This window comes from Polyodon spathula, chromosome 3 (genome assembly GCF_017654505.1).
Source record: "Polyodon spathula isolate WHYD16114869_AA chromosome 3, ASM1765450v1, whole genome shotgun sequence".
NCBI lineage: Eukaryota > Metazoa > Chordata > Actinopteri > Acipenseriformes > Polyodontidae > Polyodon > Polyodon spathula.
Window position 1 is genome coordinate 37,487,192 of NC_054536.1, and position 18,328 is coordinate 37,505,519.

The window sequence follows — 18,328 nt, forward strand, 5'->3', positions numbered from 1 at the left end:
GTAGGAAACTGTACACAAGAAAAAACGACCCAACAAACATTATCCAATCTCTGGCTAGTGCTGTTGTCTTTGCAGCCAATCAGAGTAAAAATAAGAAAAATTCAAAGCTGCACAGGTTGAAGTGTAAACACCCCAGTCCAGCTACAAATCTAACTGGAACCATCATCAGAGGCAACCGTTAAAAAAAGATGCCTTTAATATTAACTAACTGTTTTATAACTTACTAATGCATTTCCTTATTTTATTTATCTGTATGGCTTTATATTAACATTTTAATATGTCTGAGTTTAGGAATTTAATGTTAAAATATAAGTAATTAATTTGCAGAGTCAGTATGATACCTCCAAAAAAGCGATAATGATCCTTGTAGAACACATGCGTGGTTGTACAGTAGTTCAAAGTAACATTGCAGTTAAAATGGAAGGCTCTTTTTTAATGCCTACTTGTGGCAGAAATGCAATGAATCTTGGTTGTAAATCTCCCTCCTGACTTATGAGGGCACTAAGCGAGGACAGAGTTCTTTGGACGGGCTGGCCTTACAGTTCTTTCCCCGGGTCGGGAAGTCGGTCAGTCTGGAAGAAGGCGAGACTCTGTCGCAAAAATGTATTCACCCTGCCCTGATGGGAATCAATGCTGCAGATTGTAATGGCAGCTGCATTCTTTTACCAAGGGGTCATATTAAAGATTGTACTGTATTTTTTAGAGATTGCACAACTTCAAGGTAATGTTGCATTTTACCCCCTGAAAATACTGTAGCGATCCGTGTAATTGTTTGTGTACTGTATTCTTACTGTTTTTACTGTGGTTGTGTACTGTAATTCCTGCTGCATTGTGTTCCCTTCCCGCTCTGTATTTCCCTCTGTTTGCTTGTATAACCCTGTCTCTGTGTCTATGTGTAAATGTAACCTGCGCCTGTGGCAAGTCCGTCTGAAACGTAACTGAAATAAATAAATAAATAACCTTAGTCTGTGTATACCCCCCTCGCTTTTCTGGCAATGGTTAGGCAATGACGTATATGCCTTCGTTGCCAAGTTCGTTACTTAGCAAGCACAGAAAATGCAAATAAAATACACGGAAATATCCAAGGAAACAGACAGAAAAAAAAAACAGTAGTCTTAAACAAGATATAGTGCAAACCTTTTCTAAGCAATTTTTTACAATACTTTTTCCAGGCCTGGAAATCGTTGTTTTTAAATGCCATGTATTTTCCATGATTTCCATGACCATACGAACCTGACATTATTATTAACCCCTCTCCCCCACAGGGGTTATAGCCTGCTCAGAACCCCCCGCCCCCCTCGGTGTGCCAAACGGCCTGTAGAGCAATATGCGCTGCTATATGACTCTGCCCTCGAAATGTGCAGATTAGAAGACGTCAGATACAGTGAGAAAAGGGGACCCACAAAGGGGGTTGTACAGGAGAGTGTTACTGGTACAAACTTGGAAAAAATATAACCTTAGATATTATAGTTTGTTTTTTTTGTGTTTAACTTTACTTTTTTTAATGATTTATCAATTTTTTTCTTTATCTCAATGTGGGATGTGAACTGGATGAGGGGCACTGTCCCTATGCCCTTCCCCCCCTTGGCGCCTGCCACGGTCATGTAACTTTGGCTCCCTGCTACAGCGCTATAAAGGGGGAACACTGTTTTTTAGGCAGCATACCATAGGCTATATTAAAGATTATGAGATTCTAACAGTTAAATAACATGACATAGTTTCTCAAAGTATTGTGGACATATACTGCAACCCTGCTTTTTACACATTTCTCATTTTGCACTGTAAATACAGATTGTATCAAAATAATTTGTCACATTACATTTTACATATGGTCGGCATATGAGTCATTTGTGTTGTTATATAAGACTACTGTATTTACAATTTTAAGCAACATTTTGTTTACAATATAATATTGGCACAGATGTTTTGTTCCCTCAGGATATTCTAGCACACAAATGGGTCCTAAATGCTCATGTAATTCTTACCATTCTGTAAAAACGGATAATTTATTTTACTATAAAATTTGGTACATGTCTATGAAGAACATTCTCGTATTGAGTCATATTCCACGTCTAAAATTGTGTAAAGGTAGACGTTTCGGTTTCTGTTTGATAAGATCATCTGTTATAATGACATTGCGCACTGCAGTTCTGCATTGTTCAGAACCAGCCAAAAACGACCGCACTGATGATAGACCTGCTGAATCCTTTGTTTTGTTGAATAATTTGGTTATAACAGGTAACGTCTGCAATCATACCGTTGCTGAACCTGCTCTCCTTTGCCTTGCAGTACTGGTGGCTGCCAGCAAGATCAGCTTTACGACAGCGGTAAAGAGCACAGTACTTTAAAACCAGACAGGCACAAACACAAGCCAATAGTACTGAATGAGAGCGACCGAGGCTTATATTGAGAAGCAGCATCAGTAGGCAGAAATAAGTTACACTTGATTCCAGTATCTCTTTCTGGTAGGAACATGGCCTTACAAACAAAGCACAACTCAGTTCTGCTGCTTAGCCTCATGTGTTCTGTTCTGTTGTTCAGCCGGGTGTTCTGCGAAAACGAAGCCGAAGAAGATGAGCACTCGAAACATTTGTACACGGCTGAGATGTTCACAAATGCCATTGAGACCAGCCCGCACTTCGTCATGTTCTTCGCTCCTTGGTAATGCTTTTAAAGTGTTAATCCATATGGTAGCCTTTTGATTTTGGATTTCATAGTTGTCTGTGCATTACAGCATAGCGAATAAGATGCATAGTATTGCCTATAGGCCTTAATTTGACTAGTTTATGTGTTCCATTGTGTTATTATCCCTTGGGCATTTCATGTTTTGTCAGACTATCATGTCACACCTTATATAATGTTAGTTAGATAATGTAATAGTTAAGGTTCAGGACTTAGTTTGATTAGCATTTATGTCGATCTGTGGAATGGGACATCAACTGGTGTGTAGTTCTAACTCGGTCTGACTGAGCCCAGTCAGTGTTTGCAGGCAATATCTTTTTTTGGGTGCGAGGGTCAAAATCATTAATAACCGGGGGGTTACATTTAAAGGGAATTTTTAAATATAGCTTAAAACCGTGCAGTTTATTTATTATGTATGTATAAGAAATGCAACACCAAATTAAAATAACGCTTGTGTAGCATAACTTCTCAGTGTATGTGGTTTGAGGCCCCGTGGTTGCGCTGCCGCTTACGTGGCAAGCGCATTGACGCAGTACGACTGAATAACATATTTTAATTTTTTTTTTTACGTTAATATTGCATACAATATTAGTTATTGAAAGCAATTTAACGTATTTTTGTGGACTTTGTTACATTCTGGAAGCGCAATTACACACCAGAGAACTAGTAAATGTTTAAACTGTCTCAACTCATGCTGAAATTTATGTCCAAGGATATCTGTAATATATATGCCAGAGTTGCCAGTTGCATTGCTTGCGTGTCAGAAAGATATTGCATTAGGTTATGTTTTGGCAATTAATAGTTTCGTTTCACGTTTAGAAAAAAAGCAGTGCGACTGCCGTCGTTGGTATTACATTGACGTGACAACGTTAAAGTTTAACCCTTTCTAGGCTGGGTTTAGACTGCTACTCTGGAATTCTGAGCCGGTTTTTTTTTTTTTTTTAATTCTGAAAGGAAATGCACTACTTGTTTTTAGAGTAATAATCCATTAGCATTTTTTAAATTACATTACCATAAAACCATATATCGTTTAAAAGCTTAAAACATGAGGTATATTATTTTCAAACTACTTTCAGAATTCAGAACATGGTAAAAAAAAGGGTACAGAGAAAAAAGGTTCAAAACGTGTTTTTTTTGTTTTCTTTTTTTAAGTTTCCCCAATAGCAATATATCCCCCTACACCAGCAGTTTTGTTAATGCGAGGGTTCTGAGTGATTGGCATTTGCCCTTTAAGATTACAGATGCAATTTGAATGTACTGTATTAAAATTATTTAATTATTCTAAATGTTTTAGGAGTAATTAACACATTTTAAATACTAATAAATAAGCGGTTATCGTACACTATATTAATCTCAAGTTAAAACAAATCTAAATGTATCCAGTGGCAAATAACAAGACATGACAGTAAAGTTTAGCAAAAGTCTTGTTGTGTTGATTTTGCGTTTCAATGCCAGGGCTACAAATAGACGGGGAAAATACATCTTTACACAAGTCATTTCAACATTCACACTGGCATCCTTGTCATCGAGGAATCCCTAATACAGTCCAGCTACTGTATATAGCCAGGGATCCCTGCTAATAATATCAAACATAATGTTTTTTTTTTTTTTTCTGTAGCTCAGCATGAGCATGTTTAGCAATCTGTCTGTCCTCCCACTTCATGCTTAATCATGAAACAGGAACTGAAGCTCCTGCATCATTTTATTAATCAATACCATTGAAAAAGTACATGGATGAAATCTGAAGTCAATATGTTTTGCTCCATGCTACAATGAAAATATAGTATAGTATAGTCAAATTTTATACAAAAAACATTCTTTATTGTGTGCACACTTTTGAACCATAAACCATGTGCTGTTGATACAGTTGTTTGTTTACCTCCCATAAAGTTACAGTACTTTCTGAACACAAGCTGCATTCCTTGTTGTCAGCGTGTGTTAAACAGATCACCTGTCACAGTCGGCTCTCCTTCTGCCACGCAAAACAAAAACATAATGAAATACGAAACCAATGTTTAAATACGCTATGTTATTGCTTGTTGACTTCATTAACAGTATTACTGATCCCTCTTTTATTGTGCAGAGAATTTCAAATATAACATGGTTGTAAACTGAGCATCCACCTGGTAGGTCTGATTGCAACTAGACCGCTGAAGTGAAGTTCAAGTACAATGCAACTTTACGTGTACACAGTAACTTTGTCTTTGTAATATCTGTATTTTCCAAATTAAAGTATAAAATACAAAGAACCAAGCAATCTGCTACAAGAGTAAAGGTGGGGGAGCAATGTATTGCTAGGGCTAATAAGTGGAAAGAGCAGAGCTGCATACAGAAAGTCAGTTGAATTATGCGCATATCTAAGTAATTTGAAAGTCATATCTCTTCCACTTTAGAAGAACATGCACTTAAAATTGGACAATTTTTTTAATTGTAAGGCTGCCAGCAACATAGAAATAATAAAGCAGTGGTACTTATTTTGCGTGAATTCTACAGAGGACCTACCTGCTATCTGTACAGAAGCATTCATAGAGCTACTCCCATTCTAAATATCATTTTTAGATCCTCAAAATGAAATGTTTCAAGGATGACTCCCCCTCCCCATTATAAAAGGGGGTGTATCTCAGCAAATCTTCATCATTGAGCTTAATATTTTGCCAGGTTTCATACTTGACCTGTATCTTCCTCTCACAAAATACATCACCCACTCGATATATCGCGGTTGTCGGGGTCAATGCAAATCCACTATATATTGAGGGCCACAATATAGTGAGAGACCCATAGAAAAACAAATAGACTAATGACATATACTGTACAACCACTCCCTCATTTTCCGGGGGTGTCAGGGTCCAGTATAAGTCTTTTACGCAACCCGTTTTTTCTAATTTTTCATATAAAAACAGCACACCATTTTATTCATACTGCTCAGGGTAGTTGCTTCTCATCAACTTCCGTTTCCAATTTCATGAGTCTTCCTCCTTTCTCAAATGCCCAAACCCGCTGCATTGAAAGAATCCATTCCCAATATAGGGGACTGGTTGCTAGGGAGCTGACATCACTGCCCTGTGATTTTTTGCTAGTGCGTTGCTGCTGCCACAAGTGAACACCAAGCTGGTTAAAATAAAAACAGCTATTTAATAGTAGCTATTTAATGTGCTTTGTGTTTATTGTGCAATGTGTATGAGAACAGTTAGTATTAATGATTAGTTTTTATTTGTTTTGTATAGTTTTGTTTGTGGTGTGCAGTACGAAATAAAACAAACAGTAATTCTAAGTGAAATTGTCTATGTATAGTGCAGCTAAGGCATGTGCAGTTGCATTGTAAAAATGGGGAGCCAACTCCAGCACCGCAACATAGCCGAATCTGCAGTATAGCGAGGGGTGGGTGTACAAGCAAAATCAAAATCTTGAGGTCGGAAGCTCTGGTTGAGTTGACACAGAATTACGCTATAATATTTAATACATTTAAAAATTACAGAAGGAAATTTATGCTTCCTCTGGCAAGTGTGTACATTGCTGCCTTGTTGTATGTCACATTGTAACTTGTGGACTAGAGCAGAAGTGTGTAATTGAAGTTGAAGGTCCAGAGGCCTCCTGGTGTGTTCTAGCCACAGTATACCCAAAATTTCTTAATTGAGCCAATTAAAGCTTTTCAGGTTTTAATTAGCTGTAAGTTACCCATTTCAGTTGCCTACCAGTACAGTAAGAAAAATACCCCCTGTCAGTTGGAGAACTGCAATACAAGTTGTGTGAAATGGCTCATGCCCATGAACCACATACCAGGAAAGTGAATCAATAGTTGACTGTCTGTACCAAAATGATCTAATGTTGTTTAATTTTCAGGTGTGGTCACTGTAAGAGGCTACAGGGAACATGGAATGAGATGGGGGACAAATACAATAATATGGAAAACCCCCCAGCCTATGTAGTCAAGGTGGACTGCACTCAACAAACCTCACTCTGCTCTGAGCAGGGAGTCCGTGGATACCCCACGTAAGTACAATCAGATCAAGACAGTGACCAAAACAGACTTGTTAAAGATCTTTTAACAGGTTTCCATTTTTTGGGGTTTTTTTTTTTTTAGTTTTATGGTTGTTGTTGGTTTTTAAACTTAAGGAACAGGTGATATTAAATATGTACATATTTAATATGTATTGTCATATGGGGCTATATGCAGGTGCCCTATCTGTCTCCCTGTCCATCCGCATGTCACGTTCAGAGAACCTCTTGCTCAGCTAAAGTTATTTAAGGCTGTAAATTTGTAAAATTACCGCAATGGAAGGCGATGGATTTAGCACTTGTTGGGAGCAGATGTGTCTAATGTTTGATTTGCATCTCTTTGTCGAGAATGTAGAAATCTGTATAAATAACTGTCTGATGTTGTAATGTATTGTAGATTTTGATATTGATCTGATGCAGCCGTCTGAAATGTCTTTGTGTCAGATAGAATGATGTCACATTAAGATTAGCTATACTGTTTAATTATTGTAGTTTAAATATTATACAAACACGTTTTAAAGAACTGGTGCTCGGTAACTTGTAAGTTTGTTGTAATAAGAGGAGGAAAGCAGGACACATCGTTTAAAAAATTGGTTTTGCTTTGCATATGTAGTTGTAAAGCTTTGCATCCTTATCTAAAGTATGGTTCGATCAGGACTAAAAATCAGAGTAGGTCAAAAGCAGAGGGCGTCTAGTAACTTGCCAGATGAGGATTAGTTTTCATCAAGGAAAGCTGGAAAATTCCAAATTAAATGTGCTGTTGTGGCCAGAGAAGGGGGCTTTTGTGCAAAATTTGAAAACAATAAACCAGATGTAAATTAACTTGTGCAAGATGGAGGACGAAAAAAGCATAACAACAGAACACCTTTTTCATTTCGTTGTACCTTCTTTTCCAAAGGCTAGAATAACCATTTTGCCCCTTGAGTGATCTGTATTTCCATTCTTCAAATGCATCGTTCAAAGGATCAATTTAAGTCACCAATTATTTTTTGTATTTTCCCACATGGTAGCATTTTACTGAACTGTAGAATCTCAGGACAGATCTTACCAATTTTAGTATAAATAATATGGTTTATTGTAAAGGCAGGTATTGCTTTGCAGCGAATACCCCGGAAATGCTTATATGAATTCTAACATAACACTGACATGGTCAATTCGCACGACAGTTTGAAATTTTACAGAAGTTATCGACAGTTTTTTAAAGAAAGTTATTCTGAAAATTCTTAATTTTTTTTTATATATATCATATATATATATATATATATATATATATATATATATATATATATATATATATATATATATATATATATAGAGAGAGAGAGAGAGAGAGAGAAAATGGGGAAAAAAAATCGGAGGACCTCTGAGAATGACCTGGGATAAAAAGAAAGATGGGTTTGCACAGGACAAAATTTCAGTGATGTCGGTAAAACATTTTTTTAGTCCTGTCCAAATAGGGCTTAAGTCCATGCTTCCTGGTATGATTCATGTTCTGTAAAATGTGACATAATCTTGTTTTGTATGCAGGCTGAAGCTGTTCAAACCTGACCAGGAAGCCGTAAAGTACCAGGGTGCTCGTGACTTGCAGACACTCGAAAACTGGATGCTGAAGACTCTGGATGAGGAGCCTGCTGTAAGTCTGCAGCAGGGGTGGCCAAAGTTGGCTCCTGGTCTTTGTTCCAGCCCTGTTCTAAATTGTTTAATTGAACCAATTAAACCTGCATCCAGACACTAAAGTAGTTAATTATATAATTTTACCTTTTAGACCTGTATTGGAATGGCCTTTTCAGTCCTTATCCTAATAGCAGGGGCTTAATGATGTGCATAATTAGGTGATCCAGACAACTGTATTTCTTTCATCTTTCTCTTGGGAGAAAAAGGAATGAAAATTAGAAACTGACTGGCTCTTCATGCACCATTTGAGGAATGTTTTTGTTCCTTTATTTTCCAATGTCAAGCTTTTGCTATGAGTCACCCCTCCTGACGCTACCTTGGATGCAATTAAAGCAAAATAAGGCAACAAATATCCATTATGATATGTCTTTCCTGACAGAACACCTGTGTAATTTATACAGTAAAAATATATATTTTTAAATTGCCTTACCTATCTCAGCAGTGCTGAGACATCAACACACTGAAGTAGAATATGTTGTGTGGAGTAAAATAAAGGTAGTGCTCTTTACTTAGTTTCTTTGATTACATGATGTAAAGTAAAATATCCAAATTATGTACATATTTTTACATTGTCTCAATCATAAAATTCTAGGTGATGCTAAACTTTTGGCCATAGCTGTAGCTTCCCATGAACATCCATTGTAAATTGTATACCCTCTTTAGCCATTTTCTTCTACGACTTTTAAAAATCTGTCACTGTCCTCAAGGGATGGATATCTGTTAATTGCTTTGATTTTTAGGGTTTACTGTAAGATTCATACTTGAGCTTGAAGTTTGTTCAGTTAATAAGATGTTGACGGACTGCCATGAAATGCAAGTCTAAGTAAAGCATGATTGTCACACAAGATTTGTCTTTTGTAGCTAAAAAGCATACTGCTGATCTTGTCTTATTAAAACACCAACTGTTATTATTATTAATGATGATAGTCTGCCAGCATTTTAGAAATAACAGGGTTCCTCATGACTGTTTTTCACTGTCCGCCTCCCTGACGTCGATCGCGGGCTGTTCTGTCTTTGTCACCTACAGCAGCCAGAGTCTGAACTTGAGCCACCCAAAGCCCCTGAACCAAAGCAGGGCATGTATGATCTCACAGCTTCTAACTTCAAGGCACATGTTGATCAAGGTACATTACTAAGGGCTTTATGAATGTGGACGATAGCTTTAAAGAAAATGCATTGTGCCCAGGGTCAGAGATGTTGCTGACAATGGGCTAGAGGCTCTGGGCTCTATCTCAAGTTCAGCTGTTCTTGAATTGATTACTATAATTATGCATTGTTATTGATAATGTTTTTGTATTGCATGTTTGTTTTATATACTGTTTTATATACAGTATAGTAGCAGAGACGTGTGGCCTAGGTGTGTGCGCCTTTTATTTTACAGCAAGACGTTCCACTATGTAACACGTTAAAGTAAAAAAAAAAAAAAAACATATCCCAGTTGTAAAGAATGTTGTGTAGGCCTTACTTTACCCCAGTGAATTAACTACAAAACAAAGGATGACAAATAGCAGTGCAAGTTAAACCTTGTTTTGTTTATTCCCGAAATAGTACATAAAGTTAAAACCACATTCTATATAAAAATCACTTCACAACAGTTCCAGCAAGTTGGGCACTGTTTAAGCGAGGCATTTCAGAATGACGTGCTTGCCTTTTTTTCTGTCCTATACGATTTTAAAAATGCTTTTTTGTACACTCATTGTATAGAGAAGATTGTGGTTATGGAGGACTGTATTTATGGAACGTTCATTTTGGAGTGCTTATGTGGAAGGGTATGTTTTAAAAAAAAAAAAGGAAGAAAAAGCTAAATTAATTCTGTTAATCAATAAAAATGATAGCTCATTGTCCTGTAACATTGAAGTATATAAGCAATAAGACTCTTCACATCGACTTCGTCTCGGGCCCCATGCCCTCTGTGTCTGGTCTTATTGCTATCTATCTCTCTCTCTCTCTCTCTCTCTCTCTCTCTCTCTCTCTCTCTCTCTCTCTCTCTCTCTCTCTCTCTCTCTCTATCTCTATATATATATATATATATATATATATATATATATATATATATATATATATATATATATATATATATATATATATATATATATATATATATAAAAAATGCATAATATTATTGGGAGATTTATATTAAAATATTTTAAATAAATACTTGCTATCGTAGTTGTCAAGGCTCAGCTGTTACCATAGACACAGTCTGAAGGGAAACCGAAGTTCTGACTACCACTTGCGCAGATGTATAATTGAGAATGAGTTGTTTGGGAATTCAAATTGTGATGGAAGAGCAGAGACGTTTATTTCTAAAATGCCTAAACAGTGCATAACAATTAGACACAGCTGCAAAGAGGGGATGTGTGCAGCTGACAGTGACAAAATAATGATGTGCAGATTTTGCAACTGTCAGCTGGAACTGGAGTTGAAAGATACCGTCATTAAGCATTAGCTCTTTACTCCTTTTGGCGGAAAATGTGGCTTGCTTATGTGCTTATATTCTGTATTAGTATGTTGATTTGTTTTATTTCAAGTGGTGCAAACTTTGCACTGGAGCAAATTATGTTTGGTTTTTAATTTGAGTAAATGAATCTGCTTTGCTTAGTGTTTAAATAGTGAGAAACACCAAGCTTGTTTTGTGTACTGGAGACCTGCTTCGGTGCAATGGGATTGAAATACAATTCCTATCTGTTTTTTTTTTTTATAATGGGTAAACTGCTATATGTGCAATTATGACAGCCCCACAATAGTAGAGCAGTGTAAATATGTATTTTTTTAAATTGGTCTTATTGTATTTGTATAGTGGGCATGGGCAGCATTTAATGTAAATAGGCAGTTAATTAAAGAGTGGGGGACTATATATATATATATATATATATATATATATATATATATATATATATATATATATATATATATATAACATATCAGTTTTTTTTTTTCCCATTACAACTGATATTAAATAGAAAAATTGACACAGTTTAAACTTTAATGATCCAGAACAACTCATGTCCATGGAAAATCAGTCAAAGGTGGACTTGTATAAATCTTTGCTTTGAACATATATATATATTTTCTTCTCCCCAGGATATCACTTAATTAAATTCTTTGCTCCTTGGTGTGGACACTGCAAAGCCCTTGCCCCAACCTGGGAGCAGCTGGCTTCTGTCTTTGAGCACTCTGAAACAGTCAAAATAGGCAAGGTAGGTCACAAATATTCATAGAACACGGTTTACATTTTGCTTTTCCAGTAAATACATTGGACTAGTAAAATAATGCTGTTTGTCTTAAAAAAACAGAAAACAAAAACAAAACAGTATCAAACTATTCTGAAGGTTCTTCAGTGGGCTAATAAGCTTAAAACGAAACAAAAAAAAAATGTAAATTTTGATGTAAAGCTCTTGTTGTATTCCTGAACCCTTACTGCAATAGGATACCTGAACACAACCGGCAATATATTATATAATATATTATTCATTTCCCCTCCTTAGGTTTTGGTGATTAAATGGTTGATAGACATTTGTATAGTGCATCCCAGGGTAACTGTTAAAAGCACCTCCAGATTAACTGCAAGCTTAAATAGAAGTTGCAGGTCAAGTGTATGAATTAAAAGGTTGTTGCAAAACTAATTTGTGATGGTCATACTCATTAATATGAATCACAACAGAGAGCTACCCAGAGTTTTTGGCATGGCTTTAAACTATGGTAAGGCATACACACTTGACCAGACAAGAGAATGCAAACTATTAAAAACATTTGCCTCGCAAAAATGCATTCTTTAAATGTAGCTGTCCTTAAAAATTGTTTAACCCTTTTGAAGTCCATTTATTCAGCGCCTGTCAAGCGCGTCAGGTCCAATTTATTTTCATACATGCTGTTTATTTTACATGCACTGTTTAAATATTATATATAGTGTTTTTTTCACAGTAAAACAGGTTTAAAAGGCACTGCATATCAACAGGACACCCAGTACTGCATCTCCACCCCCACCCCTTGTTCGCTGTATTTATCACATACCTCTTCATAGTCATGCATACTGATAAATCATCTCCTGATCACTCGTTTTATCACCAAACTAATCAGTAATGCAATCCAAGTCATTATTTTATTACTATAACATCTCAAAAAGCTCTGCAAATGTCTGTGATATTCTTTGAGCGCTGGATACGAAAGCAACTATCTTTGTTTATGTCCGTGTTATCTCTGTGGTGCAGGAGCTGTGTGTTGCTGACGTCCCCGTCCCCCCCCCTTTTTTTCCGGCTCCTATCGGTCTCGCTTGGCCATTGAAAGCTTTTCTGTCCCTTTTCCAGAGAAAAAACACCTAGACCCGTGCTGACGTCTTTTTGATGTCGGACCGGAAAGGGTTAAGCTGGTACTCCAATCTCTAGTTTTAATTACATTATGTAGGTGTGTTGTGTGTTTTTTTTTTTTTTTTTTTTAGGTTGACTGTACTCAACATTATGAGATTTGCTCTCAGAATCAAGTGCGTGGATATCCCACTCTCATATGGTTTAAGAATGGAGAAAAGGTAGTGTACATAGATTACTAGAATTGTATACATTTTAGATCTAACCCTAATGGACCTTTGCAAGAAAGCGTCAAGACTTTAACTCTGCATGCTATGATCTGCTAGTTGTGGACCTCATCAGTCACTTTTTATGTGTTAGTAATCTAAGGTTTTACTTATTTGTGACAAGCTTTTCAGGACACCCAAGGGTCACTTCAGCAGCGCACTCAGATATAAATATAATTAATTATGCTGATTTGCATTCACCCAGCTATTGCCATAAAAGTGACACCCAATTGAGTCTTTGGCTCAAATTGATCTAGCAGTATAGCAATTTGAATGTGAGTGGGTCTGTTGAAAACCAAGAACAGCAAGTTTGAGTCGTCTGTATTAAATACTTCATTTTTGCAGCAGAGTAATCAAAACTGCACATAGCTTATCACTTGTTTACATTACAAACACTGACAGCTTTTGTTGCTCCTTCTGTAGTACAGAACTTATTCTGACACTTGCATTTTTCTTCCACAGGTTGATCAGTACAGAGGGAAGAGGGACCTGGATTCCCTGAAGGAGTTTGTGGACTCCCAGCTAAAGGTTGCCTCTGAGGCTGCTGAGGACACTTTAGACAATGAGGTACAACAGCCTGCTGAAGAAGCTGCAAAGGAGGAGCACGAGGAGCAGGAGGTAAACATTGGAGAGCATAAAACAATAGATGGCCAGTTCATTCTAAAGTATATAAATATTTAGGACAAATGTACAGAATAACCAGTTATTTTCAGTAGCTTTCATTAATATAAAAATTAATTATATGAACCAGTGGAAAGTGAGGTGCAGTATACTGAAATTATGGGTTATAGCTGTTGGTGGACATCAATGACACACAAGAATTGTGGAAGGCTTTTTTGACCTCCAAGTTAAACTCCAGTCCACTCCTTTTGTTTGTGAATAGGATAGAACAGTTACTATATATTGCAGACACACACACACACACACACACTTTTTGTTCAGTTATGTAGTTGGGTACAATTTGGTTCTTGCTGCGTTTTGATGTAAATCCTTGAAACAGAAATAGACCATAACGACCATGTCTCCTTTCTCAGAGTAATGGTAGAATCGATGATCCCAGCTAAGGGAAGTATGAACTTTGTTAATTTGATTCGCAAGAAAAGCTTTCAAACCAAAGTAGTTGATGCTTGCAGCCTTGCACACACTATGATGTCTAGTTGATTCTTGGAATCGAATAAAATATGCTGAGGGAGATTTGAGTTGGCACAGAACAGATTTTATTGTTGACAGCTTAAAGCTTTTCAAATTGAATAGTTTAAATTTTTGAACGTCTATTTTAACCCGACAATATGTTTTCTTGTCTCCTCAGTCCACTGTCCTTACCTTGGGTGAAAGTAACTTTGATGAGACGGTTGCCAAAGGGCTTTCTTTTATCAAGTTTTATGCCCCATGGTAAGGAAACAACTTTCCGTAAAGAAGTACAGTTTGATCTTTTATTGTTTTACTCATTTCAGTATGCATACAGTGATCTCCCATTTTACAATTCTGTATTTCACAAATTTAGTACACTAACAAATATTGTTCATCCGGATGCTTGCTTTCAATTTTTGATAGTGTAATAAGGAGGATCACTGTATTTCTGTTTGGATGTGAGTTGAAAATGGTTTCATTAGATTGATTTGCAATGCAAGTGTGCAGAGGGCTGTAAGTGTATGTGTCTAATATATATATATATATATATATATATATATATATATATATATATATATACATACATACATACATACATACATACATACATACATACATACATACACAAACAACTAAAAGCTTTTGATTCCTAATGGCAATAACCCAAACAGCTATGTAAAGGTAGATGCTTTAAAAATGCTTCTTCTCTAGAACAGGTGTTACTGTACATCATGGTTGTTTTGCTATAAACAGCTTTTTATGTGTCTTATTTTGTGTTTTATTGAAAATAGTCTTCTCATAGTTGTCAGTTGCCTAATGCTGTGTATGGTTATCGTGTTTGGGCCCTTTGTTTTTTAAGTTTATTCATGTCAAATTAAGGGACTGATATTTTGCTTTAAGATTCATAGCAGGCTAGACAAACAGGAAGAATTCATTTGGTTGTCTACTATTTCGATCGACCAAAACATTTCCTAAGTAGCTAATTATGCTTCTTGTCTGCTTGAGGACACAAGGGCAATAATTACATATGGCTTGGATCTTGTTGCGTGCAGCAAAGGAATATAAACTAATGTTTTTTTGTTTGTTTGTTTTTTAAAGGTGCGGTCACTGTAAAAATCTTGCTCCTATTTGGGAAGATCTCTCTAAGAAGGAGTTCCCTGGCCTGACAGATGTGAAGATTGCCAAAGTAGACTGTACTGTCGAGCGGACACTCTGCAATCGCTTCTCTGTAAGGTTCTTTCAGTTTTGGAATAAGAATGTTGCTCTTGGCCCAACCATAAATAATGTATATTTATAATTCCTCTTATGTGTTCTGGTAGTTTTTTGATTAATTGTCTCCCTGGGCATTTAACTTTGTAACCATAATTGTAAATTGGGATACAAAATATTGTCATCCAGTCTGCTTTGCCATCATGATGTAATGATTTAATTGTTTTAGCCTAATCAGTACAGCAACAACTGCGACCTAAAATGGGCGCCAGTGCAACTAGAAAAACATTTTTGCAACAGTGTTTGGAGTAACACCAAAAATACTGCCTCTCCCTTTTAAAAACCTGTCAATATGTACGAATGCGCTATGACGTCGGTCTGTAAGCGGGGAAAAAAAAACCCAGCATATCACGTGTTTTAAACTGAAGTGCAAGAGGGACGATAAAAATCAGATTGACACAGACGCAGCACTATATATATATATATATATATATATATATATATATATATATATATATATATATATATATATATATATATATATTTTTTTTTTTAATATCTGTTAATGTGATACTTACCAATTCTAAATTTAATTTACCAGTTGCCTCGTAAATCCTACGGTGTTTTTTGTTCTTTTTTTTTTTTTTTTTTTTGGCAGAAATGATTAACTGCTACCAGAATTTGTTGTTTTTTCCCCCAGAGAAATCTGTATAGGTTAAATGGCCATGATGTAGTATAATTATACATTTTTAACATTTAGTTTGAGTTTTAAACAAATTACTGTTCTGTGGTCAACCCCAAGTCTGAGCTGACGTGTCTAGTGCTTTGGCTCCTGGGGCTTTTAACCGTCGAAACAGTTCAATCAAAATGTATTTATATGGTTGGTGTCCCCAAGTTTGGCAGTTTATCTCTTATTTATTGGGAACTACTAAACTTTTTATTACATGAATTCTGTATTCGGCTATCTCTTTATTCCTTGTCACACATTTTTCTGTGGTCTTATTTTCTTTGCTTTGTCTTTTATTAGTTTACAAGAGCTAACTGTTCATAGAGTGAAGCCCCACAACTAGTTCTAATGCACAGAACTAACTTGCAATTTAGTCGAACTTTTGTGAATAGTGCTGTATTTGTTTTTGTGCTTGTTATATAAAATGTGTCGGTCATGGAACAAAATACAACCTAGATGAAACCTCACAAACACGTGTTTTTCTTTGTAGGTCAGAGGCTACCCAACTCTACTGATGTTCCGGGCTGGTCAACAAGGTGATGAACATAATGGAGGCAGAGATCTTGAAAGTTTGCATAGCTTTGTGATGCGCCAGGCCAGAGATGAACTGTAACACACAGTTGCCCCTTCTAGCTTTCTTTTACTATTATTTGCTTTCAGACCTTGATTCTGTTACTGTTTTGTTACATTGCTGATAATGTGTAGGGGAGATGTGCTTATCTGGACCGATCTTACAGTCATTTAAGTGGGTGAGAGAGGGGACTAATTAACGAGTAAAAGTTGTGAAGTTTGTGTGTTTTTTTTTTTTTTTTTTTTTTTTTTTTTTTTGTTTGATTTGTTTTTATTAAGCATTCATCAGCAGGTCCACAACTGCCAATTCTTCTCATGCACCAGTGTTTGTGTGTGTGTGTGTGTGTGTGTCTCATATATATATATATATATATATATATATATATATATATATATATATATATATATATATATATATATATAGGGAATACTACATTTCTGCGCAAACCACTTTACCAGCAGGTTCAATGAACCAATGTAGTTTTATTTACTGGGTTATTTTATTGTCATTCAGTTTGCTTGACTGAGGCTTAAAAGTGAAGGCAGATAGCACAGGACAGTGAAGTAGGGTTTCCTGCATATGAGAATTTTGGGTTGTCTTTCCAGGACTGTTGATTGATTTGCTACATTGTAATGGCAATGTCTTTCTTACTGTAACTAGTAAACCATCAAAATGGAGATTCTGAACTCAGTATATGCTAATAAGTTTTGACACACAATGCTGTATTTCATTTCTCTGGTATGGTTAGAACAGACTTCTGGCCTAGAAAAGTTAGTTGTTGATTTGATGATCTGGTTTAATGTATGTAGCTTCCAATTATTTTGCATCTGGTGAGGCTTGGCTGTAAAGTAGTACCTGTTTAGAAAATGTGCTGTTCATGAATGTATTTTCACTGTTGTTGGCCATCTGTGCTTGGAAAAACTGACTGTTTTAAAAGCTGAAGAGTGCTTATTGTGACAAGGGGTTTGGTGTGTGTAAACTTGAATTACTTTTTAAACTGTCACTATTTTACTGCCAGAACTATGAGAGTTGACACATGTCTATAGTATCAGCTTTCTTAGAATGACCTTAACAAAGGGGTAGGTAATATGTGCATGTAATTTGATGCTTAGAAAAGAAATAGTGACAGGTGTTTGATTAATAAAGATAGTCTCCATAAAAGTATCCTTCTCGTACAGGCCTTACTCCTTCAACGTTGGTAAATAAAACAAAACACAATTCTCTATCAATTATCTAACATTCCATTGTGTCCACGTATTTTGCTCAGTGTTCCTATTGCAGTATATTGCTATGTGAATTCTTTCCCTATATGCCAAGGATTATCCCATGCATTTATTTCTTGTCTTTTTTTTTTTTTTTTCCCTACCCTTGTCTGAGTTTGGTACATGTGGTACTAAAGTCAAAAGCTCTGAAGGCCACTTGTTAACGGGAGGTGCAAAATGCTTTCTGTTCTTTGCCATTGACCAACACAACTGTAAATCTGTCTGGCTTAAATGTCTTTATAAAAATACAGTGCTTCATACAAACGTCTCGTTTTGTGTGTGGCAGCATTTTTTAAAGTTAAATGTATGCCCGTTCAACCAAGGAAACAAATGACTGGACAGGAAAACCACTTAATGTCAGTAAAATCTTTATGGATAACACAAGTTCTAAAAGACGTACACAAGTCTCCAGTGAAGGACAGCTGATTTGTACATTGCCCAAGAACATTCTTTTGTACAAAAATAAAATGAATTGTAAAATTGTTTACATGACTTTCTGACAATTT

The 18,328-nt window shown here is 36.1% G+C and overlaps 1 protein-coding gene across 1 annotated transcript; it reads left to right on the top strand.

Annotated features, from left to right (window-relative positions):
* The first annotated feature begins 2,332 nt into the window (after positions 1 to 2,332).
* Positions 2,333 to 18,307, top strand: txndc5 (thioredoxin domain containing 5). The gene is made up of 10 exons (XM_041245193.1): positions 2,333 to 2,661; positions 6,523 to 6,672; positions 8,206 to 8,311; positions 9,380 to 9,476; positions 11,437 to 11,552; positions 12,791 to 12,877; positions 13,385 to 13,540; positions 14,232 to 14,314; positions 15,152 to 15,281; positions 16,480 to 18,307. The coding sequence occupies exons 1-10, from the start codon at positions 2,474 to 2,476 to the stop codon at positions 16,600 to 16,602; spliced, it is 1,236 nt and encodes a 411-aa protein (XP_041101127.1). The 5' UTR covers positions 2,333 to 2,473; the 3' UTR covers positions 16,603 to 18,307.
* The last annotated feature ends 21 nt before the right edge of the window (positions 18,308 to 18,328 follow it).

Bases quoted from the DNA above. Each gene is read 5' to 3' on its own strand.
- txndc5 (XM_041245193.1), top strand. From the start codon at position 2,474: ATGGCCTTACAAACAAAGCACAACTCAGTTCTGCTGCTTAGCCTCATG. The intron at 11,553-12,790 runs GTAGGTCACAAA...TTTTTTTTTTAG, and splicing joins AAACAGTCAAAATAGGCAAG to GTTGACTGTACTCAACATTA. The intron at 14,315-15,151 runs GTAAGGAAACAA...TGTTTTTTAAAG, and splicing joins ATCAAGTTTTATGCCCCATG to GTGCGGTCACTGTAAAAATC.